The sequence below is a fragment of the Hyla sarda genome, chromosome 4, assembly GCF_029499605.1.
Source record: "Hyla sarda isolate aHylSar1 chromosome 4, aHylSar1.hap1, whole genome shotgun sequence".
Lineage (NCBI taxonomy): Eukaryota > Metazoa > Chordata > Amphibia > Anura > Hylidae > Hyla > Hyla sarda.
This window is the reverse complement of record NC_079192.1, coordinates 292,161,211-292,184,040: the sequence shown is the minus strand read 5'-3', so window position 1 is coordinate 292,184,040 and position 22,830 is coordinate 292,161,211. Positions and strand designations below refer to the sequence as shown.

Here is a 22,830-nt window from a genome sequence, read left to right as displayed (position 1 = left end):
CTTATAATCATAATGCTGATTTTCCCAGTTGGATCTCCCATTCTGTATGAAAGGCATGTAAGGTTGATGTGCTCACACCACAACCACCAATGGTGAGTCTCCATTTGCCTACTAGACTTTTTCTCTACTTGCGTTAGTTGCACATGAGGTGTCCTGGCTTCATTTGGGATTTGGAATTTGTCTGGTAAGGTAGTACTGCATCAGTAAATTACATTAAAGGGGTTGTGCAGTGAAAAATAATGTATCCCCCTAGAAACAGGATAGGTGTCCGATCTCCAAAAAGGTGCCCCCAGAGTGCAGGCTGCAGACGACACACTCCATTAATTTCTATGGGAGTTCCGGAGATGCTGAATACAGTAGTCTGGTATCTTTGGGGCTTCCACAGAAATGAATACTCTCTCTACACTCTCTCTCTAAGAGCTGTGGATAGGGGATACGTTGTTTTTCACTGGACACGGTTCTGTGTCCCCCAATGGTTTCCGACAGAGAAACAGTTCTTAACAGTAAAGTTTCATGCTGGCTAACTTTATATTAGCAGGACTACAAATGCTAGCTAAAAAAATGTCACCTAATCTAACAAACTTGTCAAACATGGATGTAACTATAGCCATTGCAGCCATAGTAGCTGCTTTAATGCCCAGAAGTTGAGGGGCCCACTTTTTTTTCTTTTAGAATTATAAAGTGCCTTTCTGTTATGTAGTATACTATTTGGGTTCAATTACATATGGCGCTATTTATAGATTTAAAAAGTCCCTATCATCATTAAAAAATAAATAAATAAATAAATTTTGAAAACATTGTGATCAGACCTCCAATCTCTAGCCATAGCCAGGGGAAGCATGTAGTTAGGCCCTTTATTCCCTGGCTCACTATAATATGTCTCACTGCAGGAAATGGGCTACATATTAAGTATATGGGGCTCATCTAATGCAGCGAGACAGAGATCACAGTGAGCCAGAGAGTGGAGTGCACAGCCGCACACATCTCCTGTTCTCATGATCGGTGGGGGGCTGAACACTGAAATACTTTAACAAGCCCCTGGGTCCGAAACATTGTATTATGGTTGATCTTTGAACGTCTACATATTTGTCTGAATGAAGTAAATGTCTTTTTGATCACTTACACTATTCTTCACCTTGAACACTGGAGTACGGTCAATTATTTGTTGCCGTTTCTGTTTATTGAGGTTAGGTGGTAGGGACCCTATGAGTTTTAGTTGTGCCCCTGGTGTCAACAGCTACACAGTATACAGCAGGAGTCTTTAATACCAAAGATCCTAAACTTCTTTTATCCCACTGGTAATTTGCTCTATACAGCTGTTATAACACAAGCTAAAGGGTTATTTGACATCGCTAAATTACCGTAGTAACTAGGGAACAGATCTAAAATGCTGAAGTAATAATTAGAAGAAATTAAATGTTCTGAACATGACACATTTACAATAAAGCAAAAAATAAGCTACAAATCAATCTGTCAGTTGTTGGAACAGAGGAGGACTATGTTTAGGTGGAGTTTTTTTTGCCGAAAGGGGACTTTAACCCCTTAACGACCACAGACGTATATTTACGTCCTGTGGCCGGCTCCCGATCAGTGAAGTGCGCTCAGAAGCTTCGTATCTGCAGGGTCCTGGTTGCTATCAGCAACCAGGACCTGCAGCTAATACCAGACATCACTGATCGGGCTGATGTCCGGTATTAACTTTGATTGTGGCGTCTAAAACAGGAGAATACACTGCCGGTTAGCTCAGCAGAGCTGTTCAGGATCGCCGCTGTGAAATCGCGGCATCCTGAAGAGCTGACAGGACAGCGGGAGGTGTCTTACCTTGCTCCCAGCTGTCTGATCAGGATTTGATTGCTCCAAGCCTGAAAACCAGGCTTGAGCAATCAAGCACAGAAAAAAACTGATCAATGCATTCCTATGGCAATCAGTGTATGCAGTGTTTAGCCCCTAGAGGGGGCTATAACACTGCATAAAAAAAAAAAAAAAAAGAATTAAAAAAATAAAAAATAAAGTTCATAAATGTGATTTAACCCCTTCCATAATAAAAATCTCAATCACCCCTTTTCCCATTTTAAAAAAAAGTAAATAAAAATGAAAACAAACATGTGGTATCGCCGCATGTGTACATATCCGAACCACAAAAATATATCATTAATTAAACCGCACAGTCAATGGTGTACGTGCAAAAAAATTCCAAAGTCCAAAATAGTATATTTATGTCCCTTTCTATACCATAAAAAATAAAAATAAAAAAAGTGATCAAAAAGTCCGATCAAAACTAAAATTGTACCTATAAAAACTTCAGATCATGGCGCAAAAAATTAGCCCTCAAACCGCCCCGTTCGTGGAAAAATAAAAAAGTTATAGGGGTCAGAAGATAATTTTAAACGTATACATTTTCGTGCATGTAGTTATGATTTTTTCCAGAAGTACGACAATATCAAACCTATATAAGTAGGGTATCATTTTAATTGTATGGACCTACACAATAAAAATAAGGTCTCATTTTTACTGAAAAATGCACTGCAAAAAAATGCACTGTAGAAACAGAAGCCCCCAAAAGTTACAAAATGGCATTTTATCTTCAATTTTGTCGCACAATTATTATTATTTTTTTCGTTTCACCGTAGATTTTTGGGTAAAATTACTGATGTCATTACAAAGTAGAATTGGTGGTGCAAAAAAAATAAAATAAAAAAAAAATAAAAAAAAAATAAAAAAAACAACATCATATGGATTTTTAGGTGCAAAATTGAAAGGGTTATGATTTTTTGAATGTAAGGAGGAAAAGCGAAAGTGCAAAAACTGAAAATGCTTGGTCCTTTAGGGGTTAACAAAATAACCCCCCCCAGGATGTTATGACAGCGTTCAGTGCTGCTTCCAAAGTCCCTGATTACAGTGTTAGGATGGCTATAGCAAAGAACATAAAAAAAACTTTTGGCAGCAGTCGTTCAATTCTTCACTGATACAGCAATTAAATAGTCCCAGAAATTTAAAAATATCACTTACACTTGGTGAGTGGTTTTTCACAAACCACTCACACAAAGAAGACCCTTGAATAAGTTCTCCAGAATCTTTAAACGATCCTTATCCGCTGCAATCCATTTCGGTCAGTGTGCAACCACTCCGAATACGATAGAGACAAAGGAAAAAAATGCACACAAAAAAAAAATTGGAGAGCGGACTGGATCGATATTATGTGCAGAAAAAACATACAGTGTTTTTCGTTTGCACTTCACTGAGAGGGGTTTATCGTCCAGAAACCCCCCCAGTCCGGCAGACCTTCAAATCAGTTCGAAGACTTGGTTCCTAATTACCAGGTGTACATTCGGAAGTACCCAGATTTTCTCCCAAGAGGGACGCAACCCACCGATACTTGTTGCAAGGTAACCATTTATTAAAACTTCAGCTACAAAAATCCAGTTAAAAAACTTATTCAAATTGATTTGAAGGTCTGCAGGACTGAGGGGGCTTGTGGTTTCCAGACGATAAACCCCTCAGTTTTTTCTGCACATAATATCGATCCAGTCCGCGCTTTTTTTGTGTATTTTTTTCCTTTGTCTCTAGTGTTAGGATGGCGGCACTTTAACAGTCTCCATGCAATTAATAACTTCAATCTGCAATGTTTTAAGGCAACAAGTTCTAAAGCCAAAATATGAAGTCAAAAGCAAACCCAGCTCACCACCCAGTGTGTATAGGATCCAAGGAAGGGCTGTTTGTGATGATTAGTCAGGAACTCAGACAGCCAACAACGGACCGCATCCAGTTTACAGCATCAACAGATAGAGCGCCTTAAGAATGTTTAAAAACTAGTTTACTAGGTATACATTAAAATTTTAATGAAGGAAAAAAAAAAAAAAAAAAACATTTTTTTTCCTTTGCTTTATTTCTATTTTAATGTATACCTAGTAAACTAGTTTTTTACATATTTTCGCGTCTGGAAGCTGGAGGCACTCGATCTTTCGTTGATACCAAGCACGAGTTCTGGAAATGGGGTACCATATATACTCGAGTATAAGCCGACCCGAATATAAGCCGAGGCCCCTAATTTTACCCCAAAATCCCAGGAAAAGTTATTGACTCGACTATAAGCCTATGGTGGGAAATACATCATCCCCCATGTCATCATCCAGACCCCCGTCATCATCACCGCCTGTCAATCCCTTCATCAGTGGTCTTCAACCTGCGGACCTCCAGATGTTGCAAAACTACAACTCCCAGCATGCCCGGACAGCCATCGGCTGTCCATGCATGCTGGGAGTTGTAGTTTTGAAACATCTGGAGGTCCACAGGTTGAAGACCACTTAGTCATCATCCAGACCCCGTCATCATCCCCCCACCCCCCGTGTCATCATCACCCCGTTAATCCCTTCATCAGTGGTCTTCAACCTGCGGACCTCCAGATGTTGCAAAACTACAACACGAAAAATCGTGCTGAAAAACTCGGCTTATACTTGAGTATATACGGGATCTCCAAAGGCACCATTGACACCAAGCCCAGCTTCTATTGAGAAACACTTAGTAACAAACCTGACAGTAATAGGTGAATTTCACTGATGGAGTATCCTGGCAAGGAATGATAGTTCTGCAATGCGTGGCCTGTAAAACACAAAATGGAACATTGTAAAGGTCTAAATATTAATAAAAATAGAAAAGTAAATGCACCTTGGATCTGAGTTGCTTTTAGGTGCATAGTCTGCGGTGCTAACAGGATTAATCAGACAAGTCAGATTACAAGAGGAAAGTCACCTTTGACTACTGAACATAGCAGCAACTTTTACAGTATACATGTAACATACTTAGGGCTGCAATTATATAAAACATTTATAGGTGCTGCCCCCCCCCCCCCTTAAAAGGTGTACTCTGCTGCTAGACATCTTATCCCCTACCCAAAGGATAGGGGATAAGATGTATGACCGTGAGGTCCCGCTGCTGGGGCTCCCCTGATCTCCCACAGCAACCGGCATTCTAACCAAACGCTGTGTTCCTGCAGCAGTGGTCGTGACGTCACGTTGGCCAACATGCTCCTCCCATAGATATGAATGGAGAGACATCATGAGGGGGCGTGGCTGAGGTGTCACAGTCACAGCCTCCAGCTCCAAGCGTTCTGAACAAAATGTTCAGAATGCTGGAGAACCGGAGTAGCCCTTTAACCCTTCAGGTGCTGCCCCCTTCCTCCCCCCCCCCCCTTGTTAACCCTTCAGGTGCTGTCTCTTTCCCTCCTGTTTTTACTCTTCATAATGCGGTTCCCACTTTCTCCCATCCTCCCATTTACTTTTCCTAGGTCCCCTTATCCGTTTTTTTTTTTTTATACAATTAACTGAAGAATAATCGGCCAACTTATCTATTATGAAAATCATTAGCTGCAGCCTAAAACACAATGCTGCAGCCACCTGTTTAATAGAGATGCGTTGTTCTTTTCCAGATGTTATGAAGTGTCAGTTAACAAAAAAAATAAAAATAAAAACAATTAAAAACGCTTGCGTGACACACAATGCCTGAATTTACCAGTTATGCTTTTTTTTTTATTTTTTTTTTTTTTAAGCTAGTCATCTTGCAGCACTTATTTTAGGAGATTTCAAAAACAGGGAAAAAAGCAAGAACTGATGTATTTGTATTCACAGTAGGCTGAGTTCACAAAGTGCAGAATTCTTCCAAGCAGAATTCTAAAGTTTGTACAGTGGATTTGCCACACAATTCACCTGACACAACTGAGTATGTGAAATCCACAAAAAACTCCAGAGCAAATCCATGGCAAAACTCTGCACTTTTTCATCAGTCACTATGAACACAAATGCCTCCCCAATACGTTAGCAGTGGTCTCAAACTGTAGCCCTCCAGATGTTGCAAAACCTCAACTTCCAGTATACATCTGGAGGGCCACGGTTTGAGACCACTGTGTTAGAGCATTTTCTCTAATACAACTATTTGCTGACAAGGCTATAAATGTAAGTATGGATTCACATGTAGTATTTTGATCAGTATTTTTTGCCAAAACAAGCACTGGGTAAAAGCACAAAAGGTGCAAATCTCTTTCTCTGTATAGTTTCCACTTCTGATTTTGGCTAAAAATACTGACCAAAATAAGAAGTTTGTCTATTTACCTGGCACTGGCTGAAGAGATAAGGGTGGGTCTTCCCTGCAGTCTGTTCAGGCTTAAGCCACTGAAGAGCTGATGATTTTGGCGAGGTTTCAGAACAGATTTCCAAAATGGCTTCTTGTCCTCTATGTAAAATTATGCAAAACATTGTAAATTGTTACGTCATGATATTAAAAGGTGTCAGATTTGACAGTGAGACTTCAGAAGTTGCAAACGCACATCTATACTAACTACCATATAGAGTTAAAGGGGCAGTTTTAATAATATTGTTTAACACTTACGCCTTTCTTACACAGGGTGATTACTGGCCAAGCAACATATATTGTCCTGTGTTTACAGGCCAGCGATCAGCACACATACGAGCAAAGGGACTGTCATGTGCCCACATATAAGCCTTAGAAAGTGCAAACTTAGACCAGTCTTAAAATGTACCACAGTTATCACAGTGGCTCATGTCATTGATTAAATTTAGTGCCCCTCAGACTAAAGATTTTTAACCCATTAAGGACCAGGCCCATTTTGGCCTTAAGGACCAGACCAATTTTATTTTAGCATTTTCGTTTTTTCCTCCTCACCTTCTAAAAATCATAACTCTTATATTTCCATCCACAGACCCATATGAGGGCTTGTTTTTTGCGTCACCAATTATACTTTGTAATTACATCACTTATTTTACCATAAAATGTACGGCACAAACAAATATTATTTATGAGGAAAAAATTTAAAAGAAGACCGCAATTTAGCAAATTTTGGAAGGTTTTGTTTTCACGCTGTACACTTTATGGTAAAAATGACATGTTTTCTTAATTCTGTGGGTCAATACGATTAAAAAAAGATACCCACGTTATATGCTTTTCTATAATTTTTTTATACATTTTTTTGAATGAAATGTGACAAAAAAAAAAGCAGCAATTTTGGAGTTTTTTATTTTTTTACGTTTACGCCGTTCACCTTACAGGATAATTAAAAATATATTTTAATAGTTCAGACTTTTACGCATGCGGCAATACCAAATATGTGTATTATTTTCTTTTTTTATATATATATATATATATATATATATATATATATATATATATATATATATACTTTTGGGAGTAAATGGGAAAAACTGGCATTTTACTTTATTGGGTTTAAAAAAAAAATGTATATATTTTTTTTTTTTTTTTTAACACACACTTTAATAGTCCCCATAGGGGACTATTTATAGCAATCATTTGGTTGCTAATACTGTTCAGTACTATGCATAGAGCATAGCACTGATCAGTGTTATCGATGATCTTCTGCTCTGGTCTGCTCAATCTCAGACCAGAGCGGAAGACCCCGGGAGACAGCCGGAGCCAGGCGAGGGGACCTTCGGGAGCCATGCTGGATGATCGGATCCCCGCGGCAGCGCTGCGGGCGATCCGATCATCCATTCAAAGTACCGCACTTCCACAGATGCCGTGATCTGTATGGATCACGGCATCTGAGGGGTTAATGGCGGACATCCGCGCGATCGCGGATGTCCACCATTACTGGCAGGTCCCGGCTGCTATCAGGTCGAGGTCATGGAGGTGCGTAAATGTACATCATAGTGCATTAAGTACCACGGCACCGTTACTTACATTTATGTCCATTGTCGTTAAGGGGTTAATCTAAACATTAGTCTAATTTTAGACCACATTAATCTTACGTCAGCGATATATTGTCATTTTTCAACTTAAATTGCAGCTACAATTTTTTTTTTTTTTTTGCATAAAATAACAAAAGGATTGGTTGTCACTGAATGAGATCCCTATGTTGAAACACAGTATATTTATTAGCACTGAATACATTTTTTTTTTCTAAGGAGGGTCACACTTAGAAAACACATACCGTAGCTCAAGTTGCACCTATGTAAGTTAACTCGTAATGCAGTGTTCCCCAACCTTTGGCTCTCTAGCTGTTCCAAAATTACAACTCCAATCCCGTCCTATGGTTTTGAAACAGCAGGAGAGCCACTGGTTAGGAAACAACCTAAATCACTCATAGTAAAAATAAAATGTAGTTACCTTTTTATCCTTGAAATGATTAACTTGTTAAGGACAGAAGTGTACAGGTACACCCTTGCGTCCTGGTACTTAAGGACCAAGGGCGTACCTGTACGCCCTGAGTCCCTAAGCAGCTTTGAAGCGAGCGCAGGAGCTGCACTGGCTTCAGAACAGTGAGTGTAGTCTCCTAACAGTAGCCAGACACTCACTGTTAACGACAGGCAGCGGCAATCTAGCCGCTGACGGTCATTAACCCTTTTTAGTTTCACTTTAGACACCGTAATCCGCATTGATCACAGCATCTAAAGTAAAACTGAAAATCTCCGGAAACTCAGAGGGGCTCACTGAACCCCTTCAACGTGATTGCAGGAGTTCTGTGCGCTAAAACCACGGAGGAGGGTCCCCTTACCTGCCTCCAGATCGCCAATTCGATCTGCCACCCGATCGCAGATATGGCCAGGCTATATCAGTGAATCGCCGATCACACTGTATAATGCTATGCCATGGGCATAGCATTACACAGTAAATGAAATCTAATGATTTCACATCAAAATCCCCTATGGTGAGTGTAAAAAAAAAAAAAAAATAAAAAGTTTCTAAAATTATATAAAAACCCCTTGCCCTTATAAAAAATGTAATTACCCTTATTTTCCCATTTTACAAAAATTTTTTTTTTACATATTTGGTATCGCTGCATGCGTAAATGTCCAAACTATTAAAATATAATCCCACGTGGAGGAAAAAATAGAGGAGGCACTGGATTGCAGTTACTTGATACTTTATTCCTCAGGTCTCGGATACAAACAACGGCCAACGGGCCGTTTCTCGCTCACATGCGCTTAATCATGGCCAATGCAGTTTGCATTTTTTTTAAATTAGTACAATAATAGAAAAACTATATAAATTGGGTATCGTTTTAATTGCATTGACCTACAGAATAAAGCTCATGCATATTTCTTACCATAAAATGCACTGCATAAAAACCAACCCCCCCCCCCCCCCCCCAAAGTTGCAAAATGTAAATTTTTTGGTTTCATGGTACATCTTATGGTAAAATGAAATCGGTCATTACAAAGTACAAGGGTCTGCAGGTGAAAAAATAAAAGTTATGGATTTTAAAAAGGAGTGGAGGAAAACGCAAAAATGAAAATTGGCTTGGTCCTTAAAGGGGTACTCCGTTAGAAAAAAAGAAATACATTTGAAAACTGGTGCCAGAAAGTTAAACAGACATGTAAATAACTTCTATTTAAAAAATCTCAATCCTTCCAGTACTTATCAGCTGCTTTATGTTTTCAGTCTGACCACAGTGCTCTCTGCTGACAACTCTGTCCATTTTAGGAACTGTCCAAAGCAGGAGAGGTTTGCTATGGGGATTTGCTCCTACTCTGGATAGTTCCTGACATGAACAGAGGTGTCAGCAGTGAGCACTGTGATCAGAAAGAAAAGAACAACTCAATTGTAGTATACAGCAGCTGAGAAGTACTGCAAGGGTTACGATTTTTTAATAGAAGTAATTTACACATCTGTTTAACTTTCTGGGGCCTGTTGATATGAAAAATATTGTTTTCCTCCGGAGTACCGTTAAGGTCAAAATGGGCTTCGACCTTAAGGGGTTAAAGGGAACCGGTCATCAGATTTTACTATACATAACGTGTGGCAACGCATTATAGATGGTAAAATCTTCTTCCTCACCATCCCCAGGAGATGTTTCTGCCAGCAGGGATGGTGAGGCTATAATGTTTGAAAGTTTCTCCCACCTCGCAAGTAGTCCCCTGGGTAGGGAGCTATACGTGCCTAGTCCTACTGCTCTGGCTTTAATTACGCCCCCTTAGCGTGATTGATAGCCCGGGCATGACCCGAGTCATCGCCCTGCTCCATCTGCTTAGAGGGCAGAATGATGCGGGCTGTCAATCACGCTGAGGGGGCATGATTACAGCGCAGCAAGCGGGACTAGGCGAGTATAGCTCCCCGCCCAGGGGACTACCTATAGGTCCGACATGGGAGACTTTCTAGCTTCATATCCTCACCATCCTTGTAAGCAGCAACGTCTCCCGGGAATAATGAGGAAGAAGATTTTATCATGGATAACATGTTGCCACGTGTTATATATGGTAAAATCTCATGATAGGTTCCCTTTTATGGTTAACTATGTTATTAAGAATGCAATGAACATTGTTATAGCCACTAAGGGCCAATATTTAGAGCTATGGGGACAGATATAAGATGAAAAACTGCCAAGCAAGCGGCACCGGGGCTCCAATCAATAAACCTTGTACTTCGCTCAGTCATTATGTATACCTTCCAGACAACTGTGATATGAAGACTAGTAATAAAACTGGTCAGAGTCTTCACAATATACAAGGTTGCAAAATGTAATCATATATTTAGAGCAATCCAAAGTGTCAAAAGTCAAAGAGTCACATACTTAATACCCTGAAATCTAACAGGCTATCAGAATGGACTACTGTGCATTAATCATTAGCTGGCTTCCAAGACCACCGTGTGCCATCTCACCCACGAAATATAGTGATTCATGAAGGAGGAACAGACAAAAGTAATCTGCAAATTCCATTATTTCCATCACACAAATGCCTTATGAATGGAGTAGGTAAAAGGCAGCTGTACCTAGTCAGGGGAGAAGGAAGGGCGATTTCCAATGGCGTGCCTTTAAAACTGTGAGCCGTCCCGAGGGAAAATTTAGTTTCTTGTCCATTTACAGAAACTTTCTTGATTGTGAGGTCTTTGGTGTCCAAAGTCTAAGGAGAATCAAAAAGAGGGCAATGAGCACACAAGAATCACAAAGAAGGAATGCAAACTACTCAATGGTAAGAATACTAAAGGACTTGTATGAATTTAACACAGGGGTGCAGGTAACTATAGACCAAGTGATCAGTGCTCAGGACCAATCTGATCTACACATGAATAGAAAAAAAACACTTGGTTGCAAATGGGTGCAAGCTCTGTAAAATTTCTAGGTCACATACAGGACTGTTCTGGACATACAGAATTCTGAAAATACACATAAAAAAAGGAGCAATTGACATGTAATCTAACAAATGTAGAGTAACATTGGAGCCATCATAGCTACATCCTAGGCTTATGCCTAGATACTTTTGTTATATATATATATATATATATATACGCACATATATATATATATATATATATATATATATATATATATATATATACACACACACACACACACACATACACACACACACACAGTATATTTATATCTCTATCTCAATAATAAGTGAAATTGTCCACAGCAAACTACAGGTAAAACAAATACATAAATAAACAAATAAGCAAAGGAAGAAAACACAGAGTTGCCCAACAATGGAACATACAGTACAAAACACAAATAAAGGAATTGCTAGAGTTACAAATGGTATTGCATTATACAACAGTAATTGAATACAGCAAAAAAAAAAAAAAAACTTTAGATGTCAAAATAATTCCTGGCAAGAGAATGTGGAAAGAACAGAGAAGCAAATATTGCAATAACCTAGATACCAGATTGTATAGAACAGTTGAATATTGGGGTATAAAAGTAAAAGAATCTGTGGCATGCTCATACACCCATACTGTTCTCTAATGTGCACTGATGAAGCCACTAGCGGAGCAGCAGGATGATAGAATAGACAGCTCTGTTTATCTGTATAAGGCTGCATTCACACTTTTTTTTTTACATACGGGTGCCGGATCCGGCTGGGGGAGGGGAAAACCGGGCGCTCCCATACCCCAGCCGTATCAGCCCGTGACTCCATTTACTTTAATGAGCAGACTGGAGTCAAACGGTGACTCCGGTTGGCTCAGTTCTGACCCGTATGCGGTTTTGGACCGGACCTAAAACCGTAGTATACTCATTAAAGTAAATGGAGTCACAGGCTGATACGGCTGGGGTACGGGAGCGTCCTGTTTTCCCCTCCCCCAGCCGGATCCGGCACCCGTATGTACAAAACGAGGTGTGAATGCAGCCTTAGTCTCATGCCAGAGATTAGCACAAGGAAATGTTGGTGTGCCCATAATCCTCCACAGAAATAACTGGAGGTAAACTGAGAAACAATCACAGGGTGTGTGCTGGCACCAAGTGATGCAACATACCAGAGGTTGTGCCCAAGTACAGACTTCGTCTGTTCTAAAGGTGCGTTGCAGGGAAGTTTAAATAAGCACTGTCAGATCCAATAACTTTTTATATTTTGTTACTGATAAAAAAATTAAAGACCTTTTTTAATATGGCTGTTTGCATTTTTTGAATATTAATAATAAAGAAAACAGCTCCGGAAAATCCCACCACTAGGGGTCCCCATACTGGAACACTAACCGGTCCTGAAGCTGCATAAACATGTCCATAAGTCATGGACAAGAGACACGTCGTGGACAAGAGACACGTCATGGACAAGGCTGAGAGACGCCCCCTTCCCGAGAGGATTTCGAATACTGTGAGTAGAGATGAGCGAACTTACAGTAAATTCGATTCGTCACGAACTTCTCCGTTCGGTGGTTGCTGACTTTTTCTGCATAAATTAGTTCAGCTTTCCGGTGCTCTGGTGGGCTGGAAAAGGTGGATACAGTCCTAGGAAAGAGTCTCCTAGGACTGTATCCACCTTTTCCAGCCCATGGGAGCACCTGAAACCTGAACTAATTTATGCAGGAAAAGTCATCAACTGCCGAGCCGAGAAGTTCGTATCGAATTTACTGTAAGTTCGCTCATCTCTAACTGTGAGCTAATGAAAGAGGGATTTTTTTAAAATAAATATAAAAATAAATATAGGTGATACACATGATGTACATGGTCAGGATTAGGTACTGAGTAAGGCTGGGTTCACACTACGTTTTGTCCCATACGGGAGCGCATACGGCAGGGGGGAGCTAAAACCTCGCGCTCCCGTATGTGACCGTATGCGCTCCCGTATGTCATTCATTTCAATGAGCCGACCGGAGTGAAACGTTCGGTCCGGTCGGCTCATTTTTGCGCCGTATGCGCTTTTACAACCGGACCTAAAACCGTGGTTGACCACAGTTTTAGGTCCGGTTGTAAAAGCGCATACGGCGCAAAAATGAGCCGACCGAACGTTTCACTCCGGTCGGCTCATTGAAATGAATGACATACGGGAGCGCATACGGTGACATACGGGAGCGCGAGGTTTTAGCTCCCCCCTGCCGTATGCGCTCCCGTATGGGACAAAACGTAGTGTGAACCCAGCCTAACATATTAATTCCTTTTTTCTTTATGGGTTCTGACAGGTACGCTTTAAGGATGTAGATGATTTCATCTACTGCTTTAACTGTAGAAGTACTAAGAGTCTAGCGATCACAAAGGATGGAGAGAAAGAAAACATACTCTATCACATAAATGATGGTTTTACAGCCTATTGCATGAAAATAAATTAGCTTGTGGACTAGACATCTGCCCTAGAACACTGGGAATCTGACCAGCATGCCAATACTTTCTGGAAATGTTACATCTCTAACTTCACCTGACATATAGCTTTTCATGTTCTATCTATATACTCATGTTTCATCTATATCTTTGTGCTAGCAGTGTGCTGCTGTATTCTCCTGTTGCTGTATATTTAGCCCAGCGGCCTGCACCTGCAAGCCAGGTTTTTACAATAGTTTGGAATTAATAGTGCTGGCCAACTTATTCTTTGGTTGTATTACACATACGGGGGAGTGGTTACCTTCATGTTGGCTCCTGCACCCCACCCACCTCTATAAGGTGTATATTAGGTGCCTTGGAGGTTTCAGACCTTGCATGCCTGCTGTACTGTTCACACAGAGGCATATTCACAGTGTAGGGTCCGTCCCAGAATGAGGTCACCTTACCGTGGTGGGACGGTCCACGCTATTTGGTGCCAAATTTGCAAGCTAAGTACCTCATAATTTCATAGTTTCATATCTTCATTTATTGCATTACAGCTGTATAGCTTTTCATGTTCTATCTATATACTCATGTTTTATCTATACAGTGACCCCCCGACCTACGATGGCCCCGACATATGATCAAATCGACATACGATGGCCTCTCAGGGGCCATCGCATGTCGATGTCAGCATCGATATACAATGCTTTTTTATGTCGGGCCATCGCATTAAGTGCTATCCGTCAGCGCCAAATGCTTAAGCTGCTGCCGGATAGCAGCTTAATGTTCCCCGTGTGGTGCGGTATTACTTACCCCTCCACGATGCTCCGGGGTGCCCTCCGGGTCCAGCGCTGGTCTTCCGGTGCCTTCTCGGCCCTCTCCGATGACGTCGATACGCTGCTGCGCGCGTCATCCAATGGGAATGGCGTACGCAGCGGTGTAATGTCGTCGCTACGCAGGCCCAGTAAGGCCTTGCGGAAGACAGCAGAGGACCGGAGAAGACAGCAAAGGACCGGAGAAGACAGCAGAGGACCGGAGAAGACAGCAGAGGACCCAGCGGAGGCCCGGGGACACGATCTCGAGCAGCGGGGACAGGTGAGTACAGCTTTCTATATTTTACATTGCACGAATCCCTCAACATATGATGGATTCGACAAACTATGGCTCGTTTGGAACAAATTACCATCGTATGTTGAGGGACCACTGTATACTCGTATACTCATGTTTCATCTATATCTTTGTGCTAGCAGTGTGCTGCTGTATTCTCCTGTTGCTGTAACTTCACCTGACAGAGAGTAAAGTTTTGACCTCTGTTTAGACTATTTCTGACTGTGTTTTTGTATATTTGCTGGATGGAACAGCACTGACTTTATAGAGCAGTGGTCTTCAACCTGTGGACCTCCAGATGTGGCAAAACTACAACTCCCAGCATGCCCGGACAGCCAACGGCATGCTGGGAGTTGTAGTTTTGCCACATCTGGAGGTCCGCAGGTTGAAGACCACTGTTCTAGAGCATAGTGCTTTTTCATAAAGCAGGATCCAGTAAAAAAAATATATACCGCGCAGTATAAATTTTTTTTTCTAAACATGGGAGTCCATGTGACATCCATCACAGCAGAGGAATACATATCAGGGTGTCCACGACATATTCCCCTGCCAGATACTGAAAATTCACTTAAAATATAGAAACGTATTACATATTGGGGGAGATTTATCAAAACCTGTGCAGAGGTAAACTTGCCCAGTTGCCCATAGCAACCAGTTTGCTTCTTTCATTTTTAAGAAGGCCTGTGAAAAATGAAAGAAGCGATCTGATTGGTTGCTATGGGCAACTGGGCAACTTTTCCTCTGCACAGGTTTTGATAAATCTCCCCCATTGTCACTATATTTACATTCAATTACTTTAAAGGACATGTCCGGTGCTCACTTTTCTTATTTTATCCGTTCCGGGCTGAAAAATTAAAGAAAACAAATTTTCTCTTGCCTGCCTACTCTCCCCCGGTGCTCCGGTACAGGTGTTCGGTCCCCGGGCTGTATTCTTCTTACTTCCTGTTAGCCCGGCACATCACATGGAGCTTCAACCTATCACCGGCCGCAGCGATGTCCCGCCTCGGCCAGTGATAGGCTGAAGCTCCGTGTGACGTGCCGGGCTAACAGGAAGTAAGAAGAATACAGCCCGGGGACCGAACACCTGTACCGGAGCACCGGGGGAGCCTAGACAGGCAAGAGAAAGCTTATTTTCTCTTTTTTTTTTTTTTTGCAGCCCGGAACGGATACAATAAGAAAAGTGAGCACCGGACATGTCCTTTAAGGGTAAGGGTGTATTCACACGGCCGTCTGTCCCCATTTTTTTTTCTCCCTGTTTAGGTTCCGCTGTTGCTGCTTGTAAACAGATTACAAACGGTTGTAAAATAATCCCATTGAGGTCAATGGGATTTTTTTTATTTTTTATTTTATTTATTTAAATTTTTTTACACAATCCTTTCACAGCTGTTTGCACCCGTCTGGACTCATTTCCGTTTTTTTCTTCTTTTTAACGGGAGAAAAGACCGTGCATACAGTATTTTTTCTCCAGTCAAAAAAAAAAATGGATACAGTAAATTTAACATTGAAGTCTAGAGAAAATGAATGAGGTTTTAATGTCATCCGCTTGTATCTGTTTTCTCAATCCGTTTTTTTATCCGTTTTTACTTCTGAGCATGCTCAGGAGAAAAAAACATTTTGGGGGGCTTATTAACTGAACAACAATGGATCCAAATGGATAACACCCATTTGCATCCGTTATTGTCCATTTTTTTTAAGTCCCTTTTTTATTTTTGACGGGAGAAGAACATGACTAGAGATGAGCGAACTTACAGTAAATTTGATTTGTCACGAACTTCTCGGCTCGGCAGTTGATGACTTTTCCTTCATAAATTCTTTCAGCTTTCAGGTGCTCCGGTGAGCTGGAAAAGGTGGGTACAGTCCTAGGAGAGAGTCTCCAGCCACCGGAGCACCTGAAAGCTGAACTCATTTATGCAGGATAACTCATCAACTGCCGAGCCGAGAAGTTTGTGACTAGAGATGAGTGAATTTACAGTAAATTCGATTCGTCACGAACTTCTCGGCTCGGCAGTTGATGGCTTATCTTGCATAAATTAGTTCAGCTTTCAGGTGCTCCGGTGGGCTGGAAAAGGTGGATACAGTTCTAGGAGACTCTTTCCTAGGAATGTATCCACCTTTTCAGGCCCACCGGAACACCTGAAAGCTGAACTCATTTATGCAGGATAAGTCATCAACTGCCGAATTTACTGTAAATTCACTCATCTCTCTTCGTCACAAATCGAATTTACTGTAAGTTCGCTCATCTCTATTCGTCACAAATCGAATTTACTGTAAGTTCGCTCATCTCTAAATGTGACGGGTCTAGATGGCCGTGTGAACACACTGTAACTTTCATGGTTTGTATTTATTATATTATTAGGCTAGGTTTCCACCCAGATGTTTATCTGGTGTTTTTTGGAATACTGCCACTGCAGTTGTTGAGCCAAAGCCAGAAGGGGATCCAGAAGGAAGGAGAAATATAAGTCCTTCCTTTATATGTCCTATTCCTTCTGGATCCACTTCTGACTTTGGCTCAACAACTGCAGTGGCAGTATTCCAAAAAAACACCAGAGAAACATCTGTGTGGAAACCTAGCCTTATGCAGCCCTCAAAACAAATGTATTCTGTCCAAATATGATGCTATAAAATTTCCACGCCACCATTTTGCCCAGTCCCAGCAGACGATAAAACGTGCTATGTGCCGGAGCCTCTTGCTTGTCTGCTAGGCCAAGACCCAAAGGCAATATATTCTACCGCAATGGGTCTCGTGCTGGTACGGTTACCTACGAGACCAACCAAAGGCTCTGGCACAAATTTGCTGGGACCGGGGATAAGGACAGATTACCATCATTCTGTGAGCAAGTTATATGAAATGGCACGTGGTGTAAAACACCAATCTTGTTTCAGTACAGGTTCATTCCCAGTTCAGTAGAGCAGATTTTTGACGTTCCATTGTCAAGTCCGTGGAGAAAGTCCACAACTCATTTGCAGTGTACAGTATCTTCAAGGAATGGACATGCTGCAGAATTCAAAATCCACACCACAAGGCAATTTCTGCGCCAAGCTTAAATATTTTTGCGCAGCTTGTGGATGAGATTTGGAAAAGCCTTGTCCACTTATCTGGTGCTGTAATATATCTTGTGGCTATTTCTGCCCATTCCCATTACAACATAACATAACAATGGAGAAAAGTCAGAACTGATCTCTTTAGTAACACAGACAGGTAAAAAAAAAGAATGTTCAAATTATTATTATTGCTATTATTATTATTAATAATACAAATAATAATAATACTTCACAATATGAATAACAATCATATTGTTGTTAATATTATGATTTAAAATGTTGGTATTCACACTACTAATAATCTTTTTACTATTATTTTTATTATTATTGTTATAATAATGATAATAATTCACTATATGAATATTAACCATATTATTGTTCATATTAATTTTATCATTATTAATAATAATAATCTTAATGTTCCTATAATTCACAAAACCAATATCATTATTAGTTTCAACAAAAACTTCTGATCCAATTATTATTATTGTTTTACAGTTGAATTGTTAACAATTATTTAACATCTATACTATACTCAACTCATACAGCCTCATATATAGATGTGGGGGTCAGCTATACATGGTCAAATAGATACAAAGACATACATGATCGATTTGATCAGTGTTTCCCAACCAGGGTGGCTCCAGCTGTTGCAAACTACAACTCCCAGCATGTCTGGACAGACAAAGATACACTCTGGTTGGGAAACACAGGAGAGATAGATATGAGATGGATAGAGAGATAGATATGAAATAGATATGAGAGAGATAGATATGAGATAGATAGATAGATAGGAGATAGAGATAGGTAGATAGATAGATAGGGATAGGTAGATAGATAGGTAGAAGTACAGGTGAAAGTAGAAGGAAGGCAGTGTCCAGAACACATGGCGCTGTGAGTGTGTGTGGGTACAGGTACCAGGCTGGTGAGGGAGTCCTGCAGGCACCGCACGGTCAGGGCACTGGAGGCGGAGATCACCCGGGCAGAGAAGTCCACTCTGAGGTGCAGGTTAATGTGCCGGGTGATGAACTGCTCCGAAGAACAGAACGAGCTGGGGTCAGACATGATGCCTCAGATACCGGAGCTGTGTACACTGATCACACTGACGGTAAAGTGACGGCTCAGACACAAGGATTAAAGAAAAAGCCAATCCCTGCATGCAACGGGGCCACGTGACCGCGAAAGCGCTTATGGGAGATGTAGTTTCATCGTGTCCTACTGGTCTGGCTACAGAGTCGTCTACAGGAAGTGCTTAGAGGCTATCCTTGCGGCTTATGGAAAGTGGAATACCACATGGATGTGAAATAGGCACTGCCACTCACTGCAGACATTATAGCTTTATATGAAGAGCTCATTATAGCATTATATGAAGAGCTCATTATAGCATTATATGAAGAGCTCATTATAGCTTTATATGAAGAGCTCATTATAGCTTTATATGAAGAGCTCATTATAGCATTATATGAAGAGCTCATTATAGCATTATATGAAGAGCTCATTATAGCTTTATATGAAGAGCTAAGAGGCAGAGTGAATATACACCAATATCATAGAAGGATATTCCCGGGCATTTTGGAGGCACTGCAAGAGCATGATGGGAAATTACTTCTGGGTTTTTATGCTGTTTATTTTGCTTGTAGCCTGTAAACGCCACTAGATGAGGTAAACCCTATACAGATTAACTATGTAGTAAGACAGTGTTTCCCAACAAGGGTGCCTCCAGCTGTTGCAAAACTACAACTCCCAGCATGCCTGAACAGCCTAATATTTGTTATTAGGCTGGGTTCACATTACGGTTTGTAACTACGGTTCCTGTATACGGCTGGGAGGAGGGGGTGGGGCTTAATCGCGGCGCCCGCACTCAGCCGTATTCAGGAACTGTATTTAATGCATGTCTATGAGCCAACCAGAGTGAACAGCAGCCTCCGGTTGGCTGATTTTTTTGGCCGTATGCGGTTTCCCAATTTAGCAATCTTCTTTGTCAGTCAATGGGTTAAATCCTACCTATTTATTCCTGCCGTGTACTCTGTCATGCCTGATGAAGCTGCGCATGCGCAGCGAAACGCGTTGCATTCTGGACAAATAAATCCTTTTAATCCTTCACCTCTTGTGGTCGTTCAAAGATAGATAGGGACATAGTGCAATGTCATAAAACATGATATAAATGCAGCAGTTCAAGAGATAAATATGCAGAGCAATGCAAGTGTAACAAAGTCACGTGAAGAACAGTAGTAAGTATTAAGCGCAATGGTGCGGACTGAAAAAGAAATGAACTAAAATGATTAGGTATCAATTTAAGTCATCTCATATTTCCGCGTTAAGCCCCTTGGCTCAGGTGTCTAAGTTTCCACTTTCCAGTTTTTGAGCCAAAGCCAGAAGTGTATTCAAAAGGAATAGGACATAAAAAGGAATAGGACATAAAAAGGAATAGGACATAAAAAGGAATAGGACATAAAAAGGAATAGGACATAAAAAGGAATAGGACATAAAAAGGAATAGGACATAAAAAGGAATAGGACATAAAAAGGAATAGGACATAAAAAGGAATAGGACATAAAAAGGAATAGGACATATAAAGGAAGGACTTACACTTCTCCTCCCTTATGGATCCATTTCTGATTTTGGCTCAAGAACTGCAGTGACAGTTTTCCAAAAACTGCCAGAAAAAAAAACAAGCGGAAACTTAGCCTCTGGAAAGTATGAATCCAGAACGCTTCTCTCCACAGCAGTAACATCTTAACATAACATTAGTAAAGAAGAAAAATGTTAGTGTACTAGTGTAGCAAAAACTAGTTATATGCTTATTTCTGAAATGCAGGACATTTTTCTTCTTTTCTTGTGCATATTCACTGGCAGCATTAAAGGAATACTCAGGCGAAAAGTAACTAATCCTCTATCTACAGGATAGGGGATAAATAGCTGATTGCGGGGGTCCGACCGCTGGGGCCCTACAGGAGTAAGGAGCGTATGTCATCTACCGGTAGACAGCACGCAGTCTATTCCTTTCTTTGGCAGTGCCGACGATGCCTGATAGCTGTACTCGGGTCTTTATGGCTCTCCCTTAGTGAGTGCCAGGTCCCATACCAGTGATTGCAGGGGGCCCCAGCGGTCAGACCCCCCGCAATCAGCTACGTATCCCCTATCCTGTGGATAGGGGATACATTTATTATCGCCAGAGCCCTCCTTTAACGAGAGGTTGTGGTGTTCCAAAGGAGAAACGCACAGAGGGTGAGCTGGCTAAACCGGTGTGTTTTTTGGATCTCACCACCTCTCGTGGGCAGGAAAATTGGTTACTTGGAGAAACCAGTGGCCACAGCGTATGGTGGATTTATGTTTACTTATTCGATCCTTTATTGGTTGCATTATTTCCCACACAGTCCACAGGGGCATTTTATAGTATACACAACATTTTTGCTCTATTAAAGGGGTTATCCACCATAAGGTGATTTTAGTATGTACCTGTCAGACAGTAATGGACATGCGTAGGAAGGATCTGCGCTCGTCCTGGGGATAAATGGCTATGTTGTGAGATTACCATAACACTGTGGCTAGCTTTTTGTGAACTGGTATTTTCTGTCTGAGTTTTCTTCTTTTGCCTACAAATCCCATAATTTCATTTTCCTCCCTTCCACACATCAGCCACCCTACCCATTGAAACATAAATGAGCTGCATCCATTCAAAAGACCTGTGGTTTTCAATCACGGTGCATACAGCTGTGGCATTAGTTGCAGATTGATCTCTCTTCCACCAAGCGATTGCTCCACCCATTGAAGCAGACAGGCTCCCTGTCATCAGCTGACTAGTGAGTCAGGTCTCGGGCGCATTGCAACCTGGGAAAAATCTGAGACAACAGTCATTTTGTATGCTGATAAAAATAAATATTGGGGTGAAAATCACATAAGAATTGTCGGGAAATCGTCACACACAGGTACAGACACTATATTATGAACTACACTAACTTTACAGCCCCTGTAGCATAGTTAAATAAAGAAAATTCATGGAATACCCTTTAAATTCCCTGCCAGTGTGGGGGCGAAAAAACTGATTGCCTATAAGTACCTTACTGCACTGGGAACAGTTAAGGCATACAGTAGATAAGTACCTTTTTTTTTCTCAAGGCTGTTAAAAAGGTTCTGTGCCCTTTTATAAAAAAAATAATGGGGATTCCTTTAATTTAACTACCTGTGGATAAGCCCTGCCAATGTTTACCGACAGCACTATCTGTGGACTCGAGGTGATATTGGCACATAAAAGGAAAACGTTTTTTTATCGTTCATACTCCCAGTGGTGGTCTCATCTGTTCTGGCCATTCTAAGGATATTTTCAAGATCTGCTGCATTTGTATCATGTTTTATAAGTTTTTTTTTTACTATGTTCCTGTTCCCTACGTATGTTTGACACTGTTTATTTTCTCTTTGATAACAATGCCTGGCACATATCAGCATCTGAAATTATCAAAATACGCCACCTTGTGTATTTAGTATAGACAGCTCCGGTCTATGTATTAGTCCATTGAGGAAGGCTGGCTGTCGAAACGGATCCTTCTACTAATGTTGTGAATAAACTAATAAGCATCTGGTGACAACCAGAAATTGTGTATATATACTAGGGATCAACCAATATTGATTTTTTAGAGCCGATACTGATAATATGTGAACTTTCAGGCCGATAGCCGATAACTTGTACCGATATTCCGTGCATTTTAATTCTCCCCCCCCCCCCCCAAATATCCTTGGTAAAATGAGGGTGCGTGTGTGTGTGCGGGTATACCCTGATAAACTGTTTCTGGCCCCACAGAAGCCGCTGCAGATCAATGATTTTAAGCAAGTGCTTTAAATCAATGAACTGCAGCGGCTTTTGCAGGTCAGAGACTGCCACCGCCACCCGCTTCTCTCCCCCTGCCTGTCCTGAGTCCAACCACCACCGCTGCCCGATTGCCTCCCCCTGCTTATCCTCTGGCCAGAGACCGCTGCCCCATTGCCTCCCCCATCCCCGGTTTTATAATTACCTGTTCCCGGGGTCCGCACTACTTCTGGCTCCAGCGGCGTCCTGCTCTGTCTCTGTGTGCCGGGCCACTGATGGTGACGTCGCGTTGAGGACCTCACTCGTCATTGCGCAGCGCACAGAAACAGAGCAGGACGCCGCAGGAGCCAGAAGTAGCGCAGACCCCGGGAACAGGTAATTATAAAACCGGGGA

The 22,830-nt window shown here is 41.4% G+C and overlaps 1 protein-coding gene across 1 annotated transcript in view; it reads right to left on the bottom strand.

The window, feature by feature from the left end:
* The window catches only part of LTA4H (leukotriene A4 hydrolase), a 63,519-nt gene extending 44,741 nt beyond the window's left edge, over nt 1-18,778 (bottom strand). Inside the window, exons 1-4 of the mRNA XM_056574488.1 lie at nt 18,551-18,778; nt 10,738-10,868; nt 6,105-6,225; nt 4,531-4,599 (exon numbers count right to left, since the gene is read on the bottom strand). Coding sequence (XP_056430463.1) covers nt 4,531-4,599; nt 6,105-6,225; nt 10,738-10,868; nt 18,551-18,697 — 468 coding nt within the window. The 5' untranslated portion in view covers nt 18,698-18,778. The remainder of the gene's footprint in view (nt 1-4,530; nt 4,600-6,104; nt 6,226-10,737; nt 10,869-18,550) is intronic.
* Nucleotides 18,779-22,830: the final 4,052 nt, after the last annotated feature.